The following is a 20179-nucleotide window of genomic DNA, read 5'->3' as shown; positions in this document are numbered from 1 at the left end:
ATCATCTATTTAATAATACTTAAATGAGAATACTAAAAAGTCCTATTATTACTAAAAAGTACTATTATATAGTTTTTTCCAGCAGTAAAAAGTATTGCTGAATATATATATATATATATATATATACAAAAGGTAAAAATAAATGAATCTAGTGATTTATCAAAATGTTGTAATTATATCTTATATATTATATATAATTATTATTATTATTAAATGAGGTGATCTAATTAAAATAAAACAAAAATTTTAATTAAATTAAAACAAAGTGAGCAAATTAAGAACAAAAGAAGGGGAGAAATGAACTCAATGAAGATCATTTTCTCTATTAATCTGACTCTCAGACACTGCTGTTAACACACACACATCAGACATAATCACACACACACACACACACACAGCACGCAAACATATCCAATCTGTTTTAACACTTTGAGAACAGACTGACTCCAAATCTGCTTAACCCTTCCCAAGCTTCTTCAAGAGGATGAATCATAAGATGAAGATGGGATGAGAGTGAGTGTGTGTGTGTGTGTGTGTGTGTGTGTGTGCGTGCGTCCGTGTGTGTGTCACTTATTGACTTATGGATCGATACTTCAGTCAGTGAATGAGGCTGGAGCAGATCAGAGTAAAACACTTTCTTAATTGGCTTTTAATCCAACATTTCTGTGGTTTTCATTTCTCCTTTAAACTGTAAAGCATTATGGCTGATTTTAACATTTTTTAATTTAATTGTCCTTCTAAAACTTGAATTAATTCAAAGGTTCTATGATCACTTTTATAGAACCTTTGATTTATTCAAATTTTTAGTTGTTTTCAGTGTGTCAGTTTCATGTTATTGTTTTTTTTAAATATTGTTAAATATGCAAAACCTTCAAAATAATATTAAAAATATTAAATTTAAATTAAATTAAAATTAAAAGTAAAACATTATGGCTGTTTTAGACATTTTACATTTAATTGGTTTTAATTAATATAAAAGTTCTAAAGTGATTGAGTTAATATTATTGTTTTTTTTTTCAAAAGAGGTTTTAAAATGCAAAACTTATTTAATTTTTTTTTTTAATAAATTCAAAGTTATAAGGATTATCATAAATTAATAATGCTGTAGCTGTCATTTGTTATATTTTAAATAGCATTAAAATATTACATTTACATAAATTAAAAAATAATAAATTAAAAATTAAAAGAAAAACATTATGGCTGTTTAAGAAATATTACATTTAATTGTCCTGATTTTTAATTGATTCAAAGGTTGATTATGTTTAAGTTAATGTTATTGTTTTTTAAAATTACTTTTAATATGCAAAACCTTAAAAAAATATTTAAATATTAAATTGATATCAATAAAAAGTAATAGTTGGATTATCATAAATGAAAAATACTGTAGCTGTCATTTCTGTTTTTATATTAAAATACTAAATTTAATCAAATAAAATGATAAATTAAAACAATGTTTTTAAATGTTTGAATGAATGTTTTTCCAAACATTATTTAACATGCAAAACCTTACAAATGTGCATATATTAAATTGAAATCAATAAAAGGTAATAGGTTAATTATCATAAATTAAAATGCTGTAGCTGTCATTATTTTTTGTTTTTTTCTGCAAACCAACCAGACCAAACAGATTGCGAATACAGACATTACAGATTAAACAATTACAAAAGCAATCAAATGCTAATTGTATATGCACAATATGCTTATTAATTATCTGGTTTTTGTTTAGTTATGATCGGATAAGCCAAGTTCATGTATGAAGTGTCTCTTCACATTATTTCCAGTCTTTGCCATGGAGCCCCACTTGGCATAATTAATTAGGCTTAAATTGGGCTACTTCTGCTGAAATGAGCTGTTAACACGGCCAGCGGGCAGAAGCTGCGGGTGGGATGGAGTATTACCTCGGCCTAGAAATCCACACAAACACACTTAACAAGTAAATGGGTGGAGAACTAATTAGTGTTATCTGCTTATCATGGAGCACCTCATTTACCCAAGACAAGAGCGACACACAATCACAAAAATGGGGTGAAACACACACACACACACACACACACACACTAATACCCTATTGCAAACAGCTAATTACAAACTCGTTTGCAAATCAATGCCACACTGTTGCCGTATCCCCTCCTCCCTTCCACAACAAAATACACAAATAAACTTCCCCGTGTGTCGTGGAGTGGAGGAGAAAAGATAAACTGTTTTTCAATCAGTGCAATAGGAAGAGTACAAACACAAACACACACACACACACACACACACACTCATACATACACATACTCTCTCACACACACACACACACACACTCACATGCATGTTTGTTTTTCTATCATGGTGGGAACTTAGACTTGAATTGTTTATGTATTGTTTATATATATATATATATATATATAAATAAAACATGAAAAAATACAGTGTATATACAGTATCACTCATGACCACATAAACAGATCCAATAAAAGTGATGAAAGATAGATAGACAGACAGACAGATAGATAGATAGATAGAACGATAGATAGATAGATGATAGTCAGGCAGACAGACAGATAGATAGAACGATAGATAGATAGATGATAGTCAGGCAGACAGACAGATAGATAGAACGATAGATAGATAGATGATAGATAGACAGACAGACAGACAGACAGATAGATAGATAGATGATAGACCGACAGACAGACAGATAGATAGATTGATAGACAGATAGATAGATTGATAGACAGATAGATAGATAGATAGATAGACAGATAGATAGATGATAGACAGACAGACAGACGATGGATGGATGGATGGATGGATGGATGGATGGATGGATGGATGGATGGATGGATGGATGGACGGACGGATGGATGGATGTTATGATTGGCTTCTCTTGACCTCTATGATATCTGATCATAACAGCAGCTTTGGTTGGCAGGACTTATTGGAGCTCAGGAATAAATCATTTGAATCTGCTGTGATTCTATGATATAACAGGTGTTACTGGAGTTGTTTAGGAATCGTGCAGGGCTCATCCTGACGGCTTATTCTCACCTAATACTTTAATACTCATTAAGGCCTGCCTCTGTGACTTCCAGCATCACCCTGATCCGCTCACAAGCCCCGCCCTCAATGACCTGTCCATCGCAGAACAGCAAACTAATTGTTCTTTAAAAGGTACAATCTTATATTATAGTCTACAAGCAGGAGTCCAGAATGCAGCACTGTGTTAAAGTCTTTTATTCTGTTCAGCACAAGAGTTAAGTGTACGTTTTCCCCTGGTTTTAAACTGTTCTACATCTGCATTGTCTTACAGTAATAACATATTCAAAAATCATTCACAATATGCTAAATCTGTCTGCCAGTGACATCATTCTGATGATGCTTCCTCCTCTCTCTCTCATTCCTCTGCTTTTATTCTCCTTTTCTGAATCATTTTACTTAAAACACTGTTCTCTTGCTGCTGTTTCCTTCAGCTGTCAAACTTCAACTCAAAATTTCAGCTCTAGGCATACACAGCGCTATTCTCTCACGCACAAACATAAATGTAACTTTTAAAAAAGACTACAGTATGTTGTTTAGACCAATTTCTTTATCAGACATTTCTTTAATCTTTTTCTTGACAGTATTGTTTTATCAGACATATATTTTTTTAAAAAGGAAACAGTCAGTTTCTCAGTCGCTTGTGCTGTGTGTGAGAGAAAGAGATGAAGGTGAGTCTTGTCATAAACACAACTGCATCATTCTATGTGCATTTAAAACCGTATTCTTCATTCACTTGATCCAACTCTACTTTAAAGGGTTTTCATGTAAGCGTTGCGTCATGTACTGAAGTGCGCACCTGGGCGTCCATCTGTGTTTGTGTAAACTCCAATGAAGCGCAGGCTATAATGCTGCTGGACTGCTCTGCTGTGTCACTCCTGCTGTTTTAGTGTCGTCTTTCATTAGAGCTGCCCTACACATGATCATGGACATGGTATTAGCAGGATCGGTTTAAAACACCGGCAGCCAAAGCATCCAAGCACACATGTCTCACTGCCCCACTGATGACAGACAGCTTACCTTCTCTCAGAGCTGCCTTTGATTAGGTGAGATGTGTAGTGTGGACCTGATGTTGTGCGACATCAACAAACAGGAAGGGAGGTGATAGATAGATAGATAGATAGATAGATACTGTTACATATATTTGATTATAGATAGATAGAGTATAAATACACAATTTAGGGTTATATATAGATAGATAGATAGATAGATAGATACTTTTACATATATTAGATAGATAGATAGATAGATAGATAGATAGATAGTGTTACATATATTTGATTATAGATAGATAGAGTATAAATACACAATTTAGGGTTATATATATTTGATGATAGACAGACGGACGGACGGACGGACGGACGGACGGACGGACGGACGGACGGACGGACGGACGGACAGATAGATAGATAGATAGAGGTAATTTAATATTTATAATAATTACTGACTAGTCCATTTGTAGTCAATCAGAAATGATCTGCAGCTGGTTGCAACAATGCCCTTAATTTAAGAAAACGGGTTTGTTGCAACTGATCACTAGGCTTTATTTTTGTAGAGTCAACACTCGCCTGCTCTGTAACTAGCAGCGACCGGCATCAGCCTCTCGCCCCAATCGGTGTTTACTGGAGTCAGTAACAAAATCTGCTCTCACACTCGTGAGTTGCTTGCGTGAGATGAGAAACAAGTCGGTCAACCGGACGGAGATGCTGGGCCCAAACCCCCTCACGAGGCCCAGCTGTCCGAGCCGCACGGGGAGCGCCTGCCCTTCTCTCCCGGCTCAGGGCGGCTAATCTCAGGTCTGCCTCCCTCCTGCTAGCGCTGCTGCTAATTGCTTGTGTCATAAAGCTCTATGACCCAAATAAGCCTTGCTCCCCAAAGCTGCTGGGATAAGCCCCACCTTACCTCACCAAACCTGCTTAATAAAACATCTTATCCACACCAACCCCTCACCCATCATGCCTTCTGCAACAAGAGGCTCAATACAGGAATGTACTAGCAGAGATGAAGGACGGTATACTTTTCAGAGACAACATTTAAGTAACAGTGAATTGTTCTGTAAATGACTTGGATTTAAGGAACGGTTCACCCATAAATGAAAATTTGTTGAAAATGTTCTCACCCTCAGGCTTGTTTATTCAGATGTGGAGAAATGTAGCATTGCATCACTTGCTCAGCAGTGGATGCTCTGCAGTGAATGGGTGCCGTCAGAATGAGAGTCCAAACAGCTGATAAAAACATCACAATAATCCACAAGTAATCCACACCACTCCAGTCCATCAGTTAATGTTTTGTGAAGCCAAAAACTGCGCATTTGTAAAAAACAAATCCATCATTAAAACATTTTAATGTCAAACTGTTGCTTCCAGCTAAAATACGAGTCCTCTATGCATAATGATTCTTTCTCCAGTAATACAATTATTTAACATAAATCTGTTTAAATTTAAAGACTTATAATGGAAGTCAGTGGTGCAAATGTAGAATGATTGCAGCATTAACTTCCATTCTAAGTGCATTTATGCCAATGCACTTTATGCCATGCCACAATACAGTTTAATCTGTTTAATATAAATATATACTGTATATTCAAAAATATATATATTCAAAATTTGCACCAGAGAAATGCCTTGAATATCATCATCTGTATTCACATCATGTTGGAATCACTGTAATTGTGAGCTCTGCACTAGTAAGACACGTCATTGTTAAACTGTATAAACATCCAAAATGGCAGCTTTTTCAAACACTGTTAACTGGATATATAGCCCTATAGTTTTATTCTTGTTAAAAGTCTTAACAATGCAGAATGCTTTCAATTTGATATGAAATAAAACATGACAAAAACACTGGTGAACTCTGATTCATTTGGGCATCCTGAGTGTTACCATAGCAACTGAATATTTCTGACCAAACAGTGTGAACATTCCAAATAGAATTTCTAAACTGTCTCATAATTACAGTAATTCCAACATGATATAAACATGCCATCATGCTCTGCGAAGTTCCAAAAAGAACTGTGATATCAGCATAAACATTGTAATTTGTGAATGTAGAACTGTTGTTCCCAGCCAACAAAAATATGTTCTAAGAACATTTTGCTAACGTTCCCATTAAGTTATTAAAATTGTGTCTGAATGTTCTCTGAACGTTCAGAATGTCCATTTAAAAAAATATATATTTTTAAATTAACTTTAAAGGAATATTTCATTTGATCATTTTCATAATTATGGGAACATTATACTTTTGGATGTTCTCTGAACGTTCTGAAACAAGTAGTAGGCTAACATAATAAAAAAATCCAACTACTGTTTCAGAAAAAAAAAATTATATGAACGATATATAAGTGATATTTTCCTAATAAAGACCACATAACTTTGAGAGAACGTTCCCTGTCAGCTGGTGTCAGTATTTCACTTTAGTGCAGTTCGTCTCTCCAGCTACGTTTGTGTCTTTATAATAAGAATTGAATTATTAAATAATTAAATAAAACAAAATAATCTAGAATAGTTTAGTTCTGTGGCTGTTTATTCACGTTTAGCAACTGAGCTGAACCGAAATAAAGAGTTTGTTTGCGCTCTCCTCAGCGCGGGCTTACTGTTGTGCATAAACGCGCCAATCTGCCAGACTCAAGACTGATCTAATCAGAGCTAAAGCTTGTGACACAGACACACAGACACTAATTCAGTCGCTGTAATGCAAGTAGTTTCAGGTAAAACACAACTAACATGCATCGCACAGGTGATCTGGAACATGAGGGTTTGGACGCGGTTACACATGAAACTCACACTTCGCGCCCCCTACTGGTTCCCCTCTGCAACGACACTCGGACGTTTATCAGCGTAGGCTTCAAAGACTAATAAACTCACATATACTAAGGCCAGTGGTTCCCAACCCTGGTCCTGGAGGCACCCCAACACTGCACGTTTTGCATGTCTCCTTGATCAAACACACCTGATTCAGGTCATCAGCTCATTAGTAGAGACTCCAAGACCTGAAATTAGTGTGTCAGAGAAAGGAGACATGCAAAATGTGCAGTGTTGGGGTGCCTCCAGGACCAGTGCTGGGAACCACTGACTTAGGCCATTAATATTTTTACCAACAAAAAATGGTTTTAAGTCCGTTATTTCTATCGTTTGCTGTAGTGTGTCAGTAGGAAATATCAGTTTACATTTCCAAACATTCATTTTGCCATTAATTGTAATAATCCAGTGAGATTTGTGTTTGCACAAGGAGTCTGAAGACAACCAGTGCTGCACACACAGATCTGATCTGACCATCATCATCCAGTCCGTCTGCGATTACATGAAGAAATAGAACAAACTCAGACAGACTCAGTCCAGAAGAACTGTGGCAACGTCTCCAAAACACTTGAAGAAACCTTCCTGCAAAGATGTGAAACGTTTTAGGCACTTGTGTAAAAATGCTGTGAAGTGAGGATGCTTTCAAAAATATTTTATTTATCAATTAACTTCTATTAATGAAATCAAATCAGCATTTGGTGTGAGCATCCGTTGCGTTTAAAACAGCTTTTGTCTGAGGTACACTTGCACATAGTTTTTCAGGTAGCTTTGCAGGAAGTGTTTTGGAGACGTTGCCACAGTTCTTCTGGACTGAGTCTGTCTGAGTTTGTTCTGTTTCTTCATGTAATCGCAGACGGACTGGATGATGATGCTGAGATCAGATCTGTGTGTGCAGCACTGGCTGCTGTCAGAAATCTCACTGGATTATTACAATTAATGGCAAAAGCTTTGTGTTTGGAAATGTAAACTGATGTTTCCTACTGACACACTACAGCAAAAGATAGAATTAACTGGCTTAAACCCATTTTTTGTTGGTGAAAATACTAATGGCCTAAGACTTTTGCACAGTACGTCTATGTAATGCGCCTTGTTTTTAATTTTTTTACGTGAATGTGCGCGACTTCCTGTGTCATTTGCTTCCAGTATTTATTTTTGTTCAAAATAGCTTGTTATGCTGCTTAATACTGCAAACTGTTATTCCTTATAATATTTTAATGTATTTTCTTAATTATAAATACAATGATTTGTAGCACAAATAATTTCACTGTTTGCTGCACTTTGTTGTTCTTTCTTGTAATAGCAGCAAATGAATCAGAATTCTGGCACATTCACAGAAAATAGTGAACGTCCGCGTTGCAAAATAAGCAAAGGGGTCAAAGTGTAGTCAATTTTATTTAAAAAATACATGCAACTGAAAGAAAAATGCAACTTTTTTTTGTTGTTGTTGTCAGTTTGCCTATTTTGTGGCTTTGATCTACAACAGCGGTTGCCAACTGGTTTTTGCTTTAGCACCCAGATTTTACATCAACAAAGTACCTAAACTCTTTTACTTCAGAAATACAACAAAAGTGTCCTTAAAATTAAGCATTCATAAAATCTGTGACCCTGGAGCACAAAAGCAGTCTTAAGTCGCTGGGGTATATTTGTAGCAATAGCCAAAAATACATTGTATGGGTCAAAATTATAGATTTTTCTTTTATGCCAAAAATCATTAGGATATTAAGTAAAGATCATGTTCCATGTAGATATTTTGTAAATTTCCTACTGTAAATATATCAAAACTTAATTTTTGATTAGTAATATGCATTGCTAAGAACTTCATTTGGACAACTTTAAAGATGATTTTCTCAATATTTTGATTTTTTTGCACCCTCAGATTCCAGATTTTCTAATAGTTGTATCTCGGCCAAATATTGTCCTATCCTAACAAACCATACATCAATGGAAAGCTTATTTATTCAGCTTTCAGATGATGTATACATCCCAATTTCGAAAAATTGACACTTACAAAAATTGGTTTTGTGCTCCAGGGTCACATATATTACTATTTAGACCCACAATACACAAAATAACACAGTGGTTTCATAATGTCTCTCAACTTACAATTCAGTGTGTAAAACACAGTCCAGATGGTAGCTCTGTTTCTCACGTAATTTTGTTAATGATCTGCGATGATGACTGCATTTTCATGTTCATCTAGTGAAATTATACAGTGCATCCAATCAAACTCTATAGTATTTTGGCACAAATGCATCTGCCTAATTTCACTCGTTTCTGCCAAGTGACAGATGCGTTTGTGCCAAAATGCCATTGAGTTTGACTGGATGCACGGTCTTGACACCAACAAACAAACAAAAAAATATATTGTGTTTTCTCCTCCTTTATAAAAGACGATATGTCTATTTAATTATCTTAACTATGCACAGCTATATTGTTAATCACATTTTAGTTTTCCTTGCAGTCAATCGCCCTAGAATACGCTCTAAAAAATGCTGGGTTAAATATAATCCAGCGCTGGGTTAAAAAGGGACAGGGTTGTTTTGACCCAGCTATTGGGTTGTTTTGACCCAGCGGTTGGGTTGTTTTGACCCAGCGGTTGGGTTGTTTTGAAGCGGTTGGGTTCAAAACAACCCAACCGCTGGGTCAAAACAACCCAATAGCCGCCCTAGAATACGCTCTAAAAAATGCTGGGTTATATTTAACCCAGCATTTTTTAGAGTGTACAACCGGTTGAAAAGTACTGATCTTAAAATCAGCAGACATCTATCAGTAATGTATTTTCAGAGAAGGATCATGTGTAATAATTCATCTGCTATAGAATTTAGACTGAGAGAGAGAAACTTAAAGAACACAAATGTTGTAGATATTTGTAACCAGATACAAAACAACACTCAAAAAAAAATGCTGGGTTGTTTCAACCCAACTTTGGGTCAAATATGGACTAACCTAACCGTTGGGTTACATTTTTACATTACATTTTTAACCCAAAAGTTGGGTTAGTCCATATTTGACCCAAAGTTGGGTTGAAACAACCCAGCATTTTTTAGAGTGAAACACGTCAATATTAATAATAACAAAAGATCTCGTTCACCATTCAACAATAACAGTGTTAGTTCATGTGTAATCAAAGAATTACATGTTCACATTGTTATGTCACAATTTTATAAAACACTTTAAATCGTTTTTTTTCTTTTTCCTTCAGTTTCAAAAATAGGGTTTCAGGATTGACAGTGTTTTTCCAGTGTCACAACATTCATGCTTCCATTACTACACAACACTATCAGGGTAAACACGGTTAAATAACCAAAACAGTATTTTGACCAAAATTAATTAGCAAAATAATATTACTGGAAACTAATGTAAAAAACACACTCTTCCAACATCAGGCAAAAAATCTTATCAAGTAAAAGAAAACGGTTTTTTTTTTTCAAAACAATGGACGATATATAAGCCCCATTCAGTGCTAAACACTACGTATCTTTTACAGTTGATGTAAATATCTGACATACGCAGTATTGCTTGTTCAGTCGAATCATCTGCACACTAAAACCTGTACATTCCTGCATTAATCTAATGTTGCTTAATTGTCATCTACCCCTAATCCACAGTATAATTAAAACACTAATATGATTTTCAGACACCACTCCCCGTTTGTATAATATCATCAGGCTCTTTGAGCGTCTTTAGAGTCTTTATTAGCATAAAGGTGGCCTATCGACCTTAATATGTTAATAGCTTTACAACGAATCTCTGAGTCTTTACGAGACCTCGTCTGGTCAGTAACTCAAACACGTGTAGCGTTACAGTCACTACATGAGATACAGCTGCACCACATTTCTTATGTACTCATTGTACTTTAATACGAACCATCAGTAATCAGCTACTGCTTAGCAGGCAAAACATTTCTCAGATTAAGGCAAGACACTACAGGCTTAAACAGGGTTTTTTCATGCACTGGTCAGTTTTGAGATTTTGGGCTGTTTGGCTTTTCAAAGAAAACATCCGAATATGCTTTTGGATGTTTAGAATATGCTTTTAAAATATGCTTTTGGATTTTATTGCAATTTATCTATTTGTGTCTGAAGATCTCAGTTACAATACATGTCTTTTAAGGCCTTTTTCTCAAAATGAGTTTTTTTCTCTACTTCAGCAGAACATCTATACAACAAACTTAAGAGGTTTATTCCCAGCTATATTCTGAAGGTTTTCACAGATGGGTTTGTTCATTTATCATACACCTGGTTTTATACATTTTATTCCTAAACACATTTTTTTTAGTGATATAAAAAGAGGAATATCAAAATCTGTAAAACCATTTGACGCTAACAAGTCAACAAAATGAAGCAATATTGAACCTGGCTTTATCCATTGTTCAGATTTCCACTCTGGAAATTTATGCAAACGTGTGCATATTTAATTACATAATGACTACTTTGCGTATTTAAACGTACCTTTTCAGAAAACATGTAATATAAAATTGAAAAAAAAAAATGCATTTCTTAACATAATCAGTTAACTAGAAAAGTATGATAATATAGTAAATTTCACTCGGGGTGTCTTGCCTTCAATTTGGGGGGGGGAAGTGAAAAAATAAATTAAAATGCAGTGAAAACCTCAGAAAAGTGAGATGGAAAATAGCATAAAAAATCTAATAAATAAATAAGTTACCTTTGAAGACATTTGTATCTTGCCCTCAAAACCCAAAGGATTCACAAATGTACTGAAAACAAAAATGATAAATAAAAAAAGACCATCTTTATTAAGTTTCTCTCATTAAAAGCATGAAGGATCATGTCTTCAGCTTGTAGATAAAATAATGAGCATTCAAGTACATCTCCTTTGACTGCAGTTTTTCAGGTTTTGAAATGAGTGGAGATACAAACCGGTTCTTCGCTTCAGTTTTGTGCATCTATGATTCGCACATAAAGTCTGGAAGATGTTGGTCAGGGTTAGACGTGATCTCTCTCATCACCGTCTGTTTTCTCAGCAGTGGCGAGGCGAGTTGGGATACTTGGCCTTCAGGCTCTCCTTGAAGCTGCGGAAGAGGATGCGGTTCTTCCGGTTCTCCTCGTCCTTTCTGCTGTGAAACTCTCCCTGGACCTTGAACCCTTTGTGCACCACAAACGCATTGCTCACCACAGAGAACCGGTAACCGGCGATGTGAAGCTCACAGGCCTAAAGAGAAGAGAGAAGTCAGTCAGAAGGTAACTAAGCAAATGAACGAATAACGAAAATAAATATTTTGCACCATGAGAAGTTTTTCAATTCACACCAGATCTCAGTCCACTTTCCATTCACACTATCCAAAATACTGATTAGTATTTTTGGAATACATATATACACTGATGAGCCATTACATTATGACCACCTACTTGATAAACTGTAGGCCCAAAAAAAGGAGCCATGTGGCGAGGCATTGATTTGACGAGGTGGCGTCCACTTGGCTTTTCCAAGTCAAACCGCAAATGTTTGACTGGGTGAATTTGGAGGCCAAAGCATTATCAGAAATTCACTGCCATCTTCCTCAAACCACTCTTTGACCATTCTGGCAGCGTGGCCAAAACCACTAGAAGGCAAGTCTGCAACCTTTAGCCAAAAAAGCATAACGGCTAATGCTAACGCTTCCGCAGTATGTGGGAAAGGAGACCAGGTCGTTTTTTATTAACGGATGTCAACGGAGGAGAGGCTTCACTACGCTGAATAAACAGGTATGCTATATGGGGGTTATTTCGGGTATGTTATGTGTGCAGCAGCAGTATTTCTTACATGCTCACAGCAGCATGTTGTGGATGTATTGGCTGTAGCAAGTCTCGGTACTTGCTCTGCCGCAGCAGCGTAGCAGATCTATTCCGCCAAGACCAAATACATTAACATTGTCATGTACATTACCATGCTAATCCCTCCGAGAGTTGTCATGACAGAACTATTTTTAGAGTTTACACCGAAAAAAATGACGTTTTATAAGAGAAGTCACTGACTTTTTGCGACAGGTGAGATTCAGCTTACGGCGTAAACGGCGAGTGAGTGTCGCACAAATTCAGTGACGTCAAGGCTGTAATGTGATTGGTTATTAAGGCACACGTGATCCAAGTTGACCGTTACGCTTTCTCCAATAGTAAGTAATACAGACCCTCGTATCTCCCAATAGTAAGGCAATCTCTGGTTTGGCATGGCGCATTATGCGGTTAGTAATGGCCATCGCCGGTGGGAAACACAGTTGCCATTAGGGGTGTCGCCATATACCGATATTGACGATAATAGTGTTATTTAAAAAACGAAATATCGCTATTGTGTTAATTAGGGGTGTCGTGATATACCGGTATTAGCGACAACCATGATATTTCAAAAAGTACACAGCACTAAACTCTCACGTGTAATTTGTTTCATTCATACCCGACACCAGAGGGCGCCATTGCACAGGAAGTTCACGAGGGAGACTCATAGGAGTAATAAAACAAATGACTTTCGCTGTAGCTGAATAAAATGCAGAAAGAAATGTTTGACTGATGAAACGTGAAGAGAATTGACACACGATTACAACAGTATATGTTTTTTCTGTGTTCAAGTCATCTCTGGCATTTTTCATAAGGATAATGTTTATTTATAATGCAATGCTAATCGACATAGTCTTTAGCACTGTGTAGAATACTGTACAGAAGCCTCATCAGTTCACAGAAAGAAGTTATTTCAAAACTCGATTGACACTATAATTCGAGTTTGGGGTAAAAAAAGCTTTAAATCAATTGAACCATTAGCTTCGCAAAATGATTCACTGATTCGAATCACTCAAAACGCCACACGCTGGTGATGCCTGCTGGTCATAACGTGGTCATAAATGCAACAAAAACTTAGGCCAAATTATGCATAAATAAAGACCCAATGCAAATGTTTCATTGAAATTATAATATATTAAATGCAATTAACAAATCATCAAATACTATTAAATATGAAGTGTCTTTATAACCTGTTCTTTTATTAATTTGCAGGGCTTTTTGTTTGCTTTATGAAGGGCTCGTCTAAACATCTTTAACAACTACTCCCATATATAGACTTTTATAGAACAACTACTCCCATATATAGACTTCTATAGAACAATTACTCCTATAAGACTTCTATAGATATTGCGATATATCGTTACCGCGATCCCCCGATAATCTGTGCACTTCAATAGATATCACGATATATCGTTACCGTGATCCCCCGATAATCGGTGCACTTCAATGGATATCGCGATATATCGTTATCGTGGTTTTAATTTTAATTTATTAATTCTATAATTAATAGTATTATCTCTTATAATAATAATTAATATTATATATAGCATGTAAAATAAAACATTAAAATTATATTAATTATTATATTACATATACGACGTTCTGAATACATTGTATAATATGTTTAGGATATTATATTAATTTTAATATTCATTATTGAATATTTATATACAATAATTAAAAATACTATAATGAGTATATTCTAAATATTATAATATATTTAGAATATTATATTACAATATACATTTTTATTGCATGTATATATATGTGTGTGTGTGTATGTGTGTGTGTGTGTGTGTTAATATTATTAAAATATAATAAATTATTAAATATTGGATGATTTTTTTTATTTGGCTAATTTAGTTGTGTGTATTCTTCCTGCTCGAGTCCACCTCTCCATCGACTCACCTGACTGATGCGGTTGAAGCCGTACTGCCTGAAGTTCTCATCATAGAGAGAAACCGTTCGAGCACCGATGTAGAAAGGCTCCCACGGATCGGCCCAGTTTATGGTGTACGCCACCTCCAGCGGCCCAGAGCTCTTGCTGGCCAGGTTGACCCACTGTGAGTAGTTAGTGGGAGCTTGACAGCGAGGGCAAAGTTCATCGTAGAACGGCCGCACCTCGCCAACCTGATAGAGCTGCACCAGCTCCGACTTGGTCGCGGGCATCTTACGAGTGTGCCTGATCTCGAACGCGGGAAGCACGAGGACCTCGTCCGCGGCCGGTTCGCGCCTCATCAGCATGGTCACGAACTGGTGGTGCAGATTGGCACTGGGTATCATGTCGATATCGATGACCAGGATGTAGGCGGCGTCTGTGCCGCTGCGGGCCACGTTGCGGAGAAGGTTGTTGGGGTACGAGACATTGCTGCCGATGGCGTAGTTCTTATACTTGTCTCGGTGGGATTTGAGCTTGGCGAAGATGCCGGAGCAGCCCATCTCCTCCAGACCGGCAAAATGCTCTCGATCCTGGTCTGGAAAACTGGCCATTTCACCTGAGTGGCAAACCAGATGGAAGTCCACCAACGCTTGAACCTGTGGGCAGAAAATGCTGAGGGCGTAAACGAACGCCGTGGCGAACTTGACATCTTGGCCGTTGGCGAATATCGCGACGGATAGAGGATTCTGCCAGCGCTCCAACAAAGAGCTCAAATGGTGAAGGTTGTTGATAGTCGTATGCGTGGCCAAAGCCAGGTGGTGCGATCTGGGATCCGCTCCTGGCTTCTGATTGGTCGAGAAGTCGCTTTTGATTAGGTTTTTATACACGCGGTACTGTCCGCTCCCATCGAAGATCCCACCTGTGGATAAAGAGTACCTGAGATGTTCCCGCCTGGGGTTCTTCTCTCCTTGGTTTGCTGTCTTTTTGGAGCCGAAGAGCTCCGAATACTTGTAGCGCTGCTGTTTGCCGTGCAATTTTGAGAGGAAAGACAGATATAAAAGCTGCAACAGTGCAACAATGAGAAGGGCACTGAGCACCACCTTAAACACCGAGCATTTTTTAGAGAAATGCATTACAATTACTGGTAGCTTTTGTTTAATGTCAATGAAACGTTCTCAAAGAGTGCTCACACAGATCAGCTAGGGTTAGCCAGCTATCTAGCTATGCAGCCCTCATGCATGCAGCAGACATTGCATTGATCTGCATTGCAGCGAGATGTAGTAGTGCAGGTCAGTTTAAACGGGAATCGACTTGCATGTTTGGATGTATGCGTTGAAAAGACACACGCAGAGAGAGAAACGGGTTCGCGTACAGCACGCACTGTGCGTGGTGGCGGCGCATATTTGTTTACCGTTCCGGTTACCGTAAACTCCCTAGAACGGGCTCGGCTCACCGTGCGTGTGACTGTTTCGACTCCATAAACACTTCTTCTCAGTAACAGAAAGACGAACTATCAGTAAACATTCTCTACACACGAAAACTTAGGTGTATTATTACCTATAAGTGACTTTGTATGGAGTCAAAACGATCACGTATCAGAGTGGCGCATCAGACGAGGTGGCCGAGTGGTTAAGGCGATGGACTGCTAATCCATTGTGCTCTGCACGCGTGGGTTCGAATCCCATCCTCGTCGGAAGCCGTTTTTGACTTAAATTTTAGCTTGGTTAAAAAGAGAAGTCCTGGAGCTTTTGCACTATACTAATGTTTTGTTTTAAATAATATAATATAGTAATAATAATATTTTTTAAACATGATATTATAATACACAATGACCGATATATATACTGTATAGTTTTGTGTATTTTTCAGACTTTGGAGCCCCCTACAGTTAAGTGTGTGAAATTCATTGTCGTAAATATAGGCTGCACCAGAGCCGTAGAGCGCTATGAACTTCCTGGAACTATTTGAGGTCTACGTGAATCACGTGACGATCGAGCGTTTTGGACTTCCGGTGACGCAACTAACAACCCCCTTTTCCTTGTTTTTTTCCCTGTTCTTTTTTTTGTTTGTTTGTTTCTACTTTATTTTTTGTTATTATTTTTATGTTAATGGTTGTATTATTCTATGTGTACTATTCTTGATTTTTGAGCATTAATAAAAATAATAATAATAATAAAAAATAAAAAACTCTCTCTTTCTATGGCTCTGGGCTGCACACGTGCATTTGTTGCTGCCGTAAAGCGAGCCGTCTTTTTCGCGGAATTTCGTATCCGCTCAACAAACTTGTTTATTTTTTTAATGCTTTACTTAGTGACAACTCACACTGATAGATGCAAAATAATAATAACAATAAGGCGAAAAATGTAAGTAATAATAAAAAATAAAAATAAACACAAATTAAAAAAACTACATACATTAGTGACATCAAATCGACATCCTTAACTTATTTATTTTGGCTTTTCGTTCCTTACACCTCAATGCTTCAAGATACTGATAAATAAACCGATAAACCTCAAATTTAAAGATTATGAATGTTATATTAATCTCAAACGATGTGGAATTATAGTTGTTTTTAGAAACAGCCAGTTTGAATAATTGCAAAATTGTTTTATATTATTATTATTAGCTCTATAAAAATAAATATATTAATATTGTAATAATAAAACCGTGTTTTAAAATAAATTATAAAACAGAGAGTTCAGGTCCTTGATTCTGATTGGCTGAGCCACGTTCGACGCTGTTGTAAATTACTCTACAAACATACACCTTTGTTTACGTTTGTCTGTTGCTCGGCAACCACTTTGTTGCAACCACAACTGATTCTGAGGAACTACATTGTTTAGTGGAAGAATACTGTTTTTATTAATATCATTACACTTTATTTGCTCTGTTTTATTTTGTGAAACCTTACTACGTATATGTATATGTATATGTACATACTGGTAAAAAAATGTATAACCTGAATGCACTGTAAGTCGCTTTGGATAAAAGCGTCTGCTAAATGCATAAATTATTATTATTCATTATATGGAACAACCGTTTTATAAAAGCAGTAATCCCTGTGAAGCCGTGGTTTACAGTGAATTTATAACAGCTAAGGGGCGTTACACCTTAGCTGTTATAAATTCACTGTAGCTTCTTGGGGCTTATAGCATTATTAATATTATACTTGTCATTATCAAATGAATATTTGGTAATTATAATAATTTTATTTTACACAATTTACTAACAATGGTGAACAGCAACACGCACACCCTTTTTATTGTTTTGCTCCAACAAGTGTGTGATTTTAGTGACGAACAAAACACGCAACACTGTGAACAGATCTCGCTCAATTTTGTATTTTTAATTCAATAACCAAAACAACCACAGAAACAAAACAAACAAAAAGGCTTCGTCCGACAGGTGTACAGTCGTGACATGATAAACGATGGAGTCGAGCTGCGGTCAACAGTCAGAGGTCCACCGTACGACACATTTCACTCCATTACGAAATATTACGTCTTCCCAAAGCAGAAGAACGTGAAAGTCAAGCCTCAAAAACTATTTGGGCATGGTGAATTTACGCAGTCCGTTTAGACATGAAACATGTTTACTGACTATTTATTTGTAACAAACTGGACTGAAAAGCAAACAATGGAAAACTATTTAGTTGAAATCACACTGGCTAATGTGAACGGTTGTAAATGTTCGGATAGGAAAGGTGTTGTTGTGAGCTGTGTGCATGAAAACCGAGACTTTCACTCTCTTTCGTGTTTTATGACTGGCACCTGTAAGACTTAATAGAAACATGCCAACTCAGTCTCTCCGCAAATATTAACGCGCCAACGATTTCTAACCAGCGTTTAAAGAAAAATCCACTAGGAGACGAGCACTCCGGCGCCACCTTTCGAGCCTCCTCCTTCGCTCTCTTTGGCTTGACTGGCGTCCGCTTTGCCCTGTTTGTCGTCCTCTCCGACTAATCGGATGTTGTAGCGCTCGCGGTACTCCGTCAGCTCCCGCCCTTTCGCCTGCATCTGTGAGTTAAGCGACTCCACGATCTTCGTGATCTGATTGGAAAGAGAGAAGCGGTAATAATGCATCGTTTATGACGAGCAAACGTTTGTGAATCCAGCAGCAGAGTCGCACCTGTTCTTTATTGTTTTCCAACGCAGGCAGGACTTCTTTGACGGTCCTCTCCACCAGCACACCGCCAACTAAACGAAAGCACTTCCGTGTCGGATCGACTTCCTTTAGCTCTATAATATATATAGATTATAGAGAACTATAGATTATGCATCATTTATTTCTATATTTTTTTCTGGATTCTGTGTTTCATAAATGAATAGAAATATATTATCAAAAGTACTGGTACAAAAATGAATGCATTAAACTTTAACAATTTAATTAATCTTTTAAAATGCAATTTGATCAAGTCCTTTTATCTTTTTGGCAAACACAGTGCTGCACAATAGAGGTTTACTGATTCAATTAAAACATGGATGAATAATTATGAAATTGTGTGAAATTCTTAAAAAAATTTTTTTTTTTAAGTTTCAAGTTTTAAAATAGTTTTAATAAACAATAAATAATATTTCATCAATAGTATTACGTTGAGATGTACTTTCTACTCTACAATAGCAATATATTTCTGTCATAATTTCTTCAAGTTAAACCAAACTTTTATTTTGGCGGGTTGTAGTGAAGACCTTTGCGTTTCTGTGCGTTTTAATAAATTGTATTATTATTATAACTTTGAGAAGTAGATTCTATTGCACTGTTGTAATTAAACAGTTAAAACAAACTTTTATTTTGGCGGGTTGTAGTTTAGAGCTTTGAGTTTCTGTGTGTATCTGAGGATAGTTTTCTCAAATGAAATGCACCTGAAATGACTGTCAGATCTCCTCTGGAGATGCTCATAGAAACATAGGCACATTCTTCATTTGTTTGTCAGGATGACGTCGTCGTCATCACTTCCTGTGGCGGCTGTTTGTCAGATGACCGCCACCCCTGACAAAGAGGCCAACTTCAGCGCTTGCACGCGATTGGTGGAGCAGGCCAAAGAGGGCGGGGCCTGTATGGTGTTCCTGCCGGAGGGCTTCGATTACATCGGCTCAAACCGCGAGGAGACGCTGCAGCTGTCCGAGAGTCTGGACGGGGACATCGTCAGCCGTTACTCACACCTGGCCAGGTACGATACGGAGCACTGCTACAGCGACTGACGACATCTGATTGCTCAGGAGGTGTTTGTGTGTGTGTGTTTAAGGAAGCTGGACTTGTGGCTGTCTCTGGGTGGGTTTCATGAGAGAGGACACGACTGGAAAACAGACCGGCGGATTTATAACAGCCATATTATCATGAATGGACAAGGTACATAGTCTTACTATGGGTGAATCTCAGTTTTGGGTCATTTTTGCACTGTGCATTGTACATGTTTATTTTTTTGGTAATTTTCTGTTTGTTAATAAAGCAATAAGCCCCAAGAAGCCGTGGTTTACAGTGAATTTATAACAGCTAACGACGCAAAGCGGAGTGCCTAAAACCCCCTTAGCTGTTATAAATTGACTGTAAACCACGGCTTCATGGGGCTCATTGCTTTTATAAAACGGTTATTCCATATACGTAGTACGGTTTCACAAAATAAAACCGAGCAAATAAAGTGTAATGATATTAATAAAAACAGCATTCTTCCACCAAACAATGTAGTTCCTCAGAAACAGTTGTGGTTC

The 20179-nt window shown here is 37.0% G+C and overlaps 3 protein-coding genes and 1 non-coding gene across 4 annotated transcripts in view; 2 read left to right on the top strand and 2 right to left on the bottom strand.

The window, feature by feature from the left end:
* Positions 1-11327: 11327 nt before the first annotated feature.
* Positions 11328-15718, bottom strand: b4gat1 (beta-1,4-glucuronyltransferase 1). Its single transcript, XM_016562511.1, has 2 exons — positions 14501-15718; positions 11328-11993 (listed from the first exon to the last, which is right to left on the bottom strand). The coding sequence occupies exons 1-2, from the start codon at positions 15602-15604 to the stop codon at positions 11802-11804; spliced, it is 1296 nt and encodes a 431-aa protein (XP_016417997.1). The 5' UTR covers positions 15605-15718; the 3' UTR covers positions 11328-11801.
* A 364-nt stretch (positions 15719-16082) lies between these two features.
* Positions 16083-16164, top strand: trnas-gcu (transfer RNA serine (anticodon GCU)). Its single transcript has one exon. It is a non-coding gene; the product is annotated as a tRNA-Ser (tRNA).
* Positions 16165-17776: 1612 nt separating this feature from the next.
* The window catches only part of pfdn2 (prefoldin subunit 2), a 3823-nt gene continuing 1420 nt past the window's right edge, over positions 17777-20179 (bottom strand). Inside the window, 2 exon segments of the mRNA XM_016562528.1 lie at positions 17777-18520; positions 18600-18735. Coding sequence (XP_016418014.1) covers positions 18332-18520; positions 18600-18735 — 325 coding nt within the window. The 3' untranslated portion in view covers positions 17777-18331.
* Positions 19367-20179, top strand: part of nit1 (nitrilase 1) — a 7031-nt gene continuing 6218 nt past the window's right edge. Inside the window, exons 1-2 of the mRNA XM_016562519.1 lie at positions 19367-19641; positions 19717-19820. Coding sequence (XP_016418005.1) covers positions 19406-19641; positions 19717-19820 — 340 coding nt within the window. The 5' untranslated portion in view covers positions 19367-19405. The remainder of the gene's footprint in view (positions 19642-19716; positions 19821-20179) is intronic.

The sequence above is a fragment of the Sinocyclocheilus rhinocerous genome, unplaced genomic scaffold, assembly GCF_001515625.1.
Source record: "Sinocyclocheilus rhinocerous isolate Xijiao unplaced genomic scaffold, SAMN03320098_v1.1 scaffold1183, whole genome shotgun sequence".
NCBI lineage: Eukaryota > Metazoa > Chordata > Actinopteri > Cypriniformes > Cyprinidae > Sinocyclocheilus > Sinocyclocheilus rhinocerous.
The sequence above is the reverse complement of the archived record's forward strand: the minus strand, read 5'-3'. Positions and strand labels throughout refer to the sequence as shown.

Bases quoted from the DNA above. Each gene is read 5' to 3' on its own strand.
- b4gat1 (XM_016562511.1), bottom strand. From the start codon at position 15,604: ATGCATTTCTCTAAAAAATGCTCGGTGTTTAAGGTGGTGCTCAGTGCC. The intron at 11,994-14,500 runs GTGAGTCGATGG...TCTTCTCTTTAG, and splicing joins GCTTCAACCGCATCAGTCAG to GCCTGTGAGCTTCACATCGC.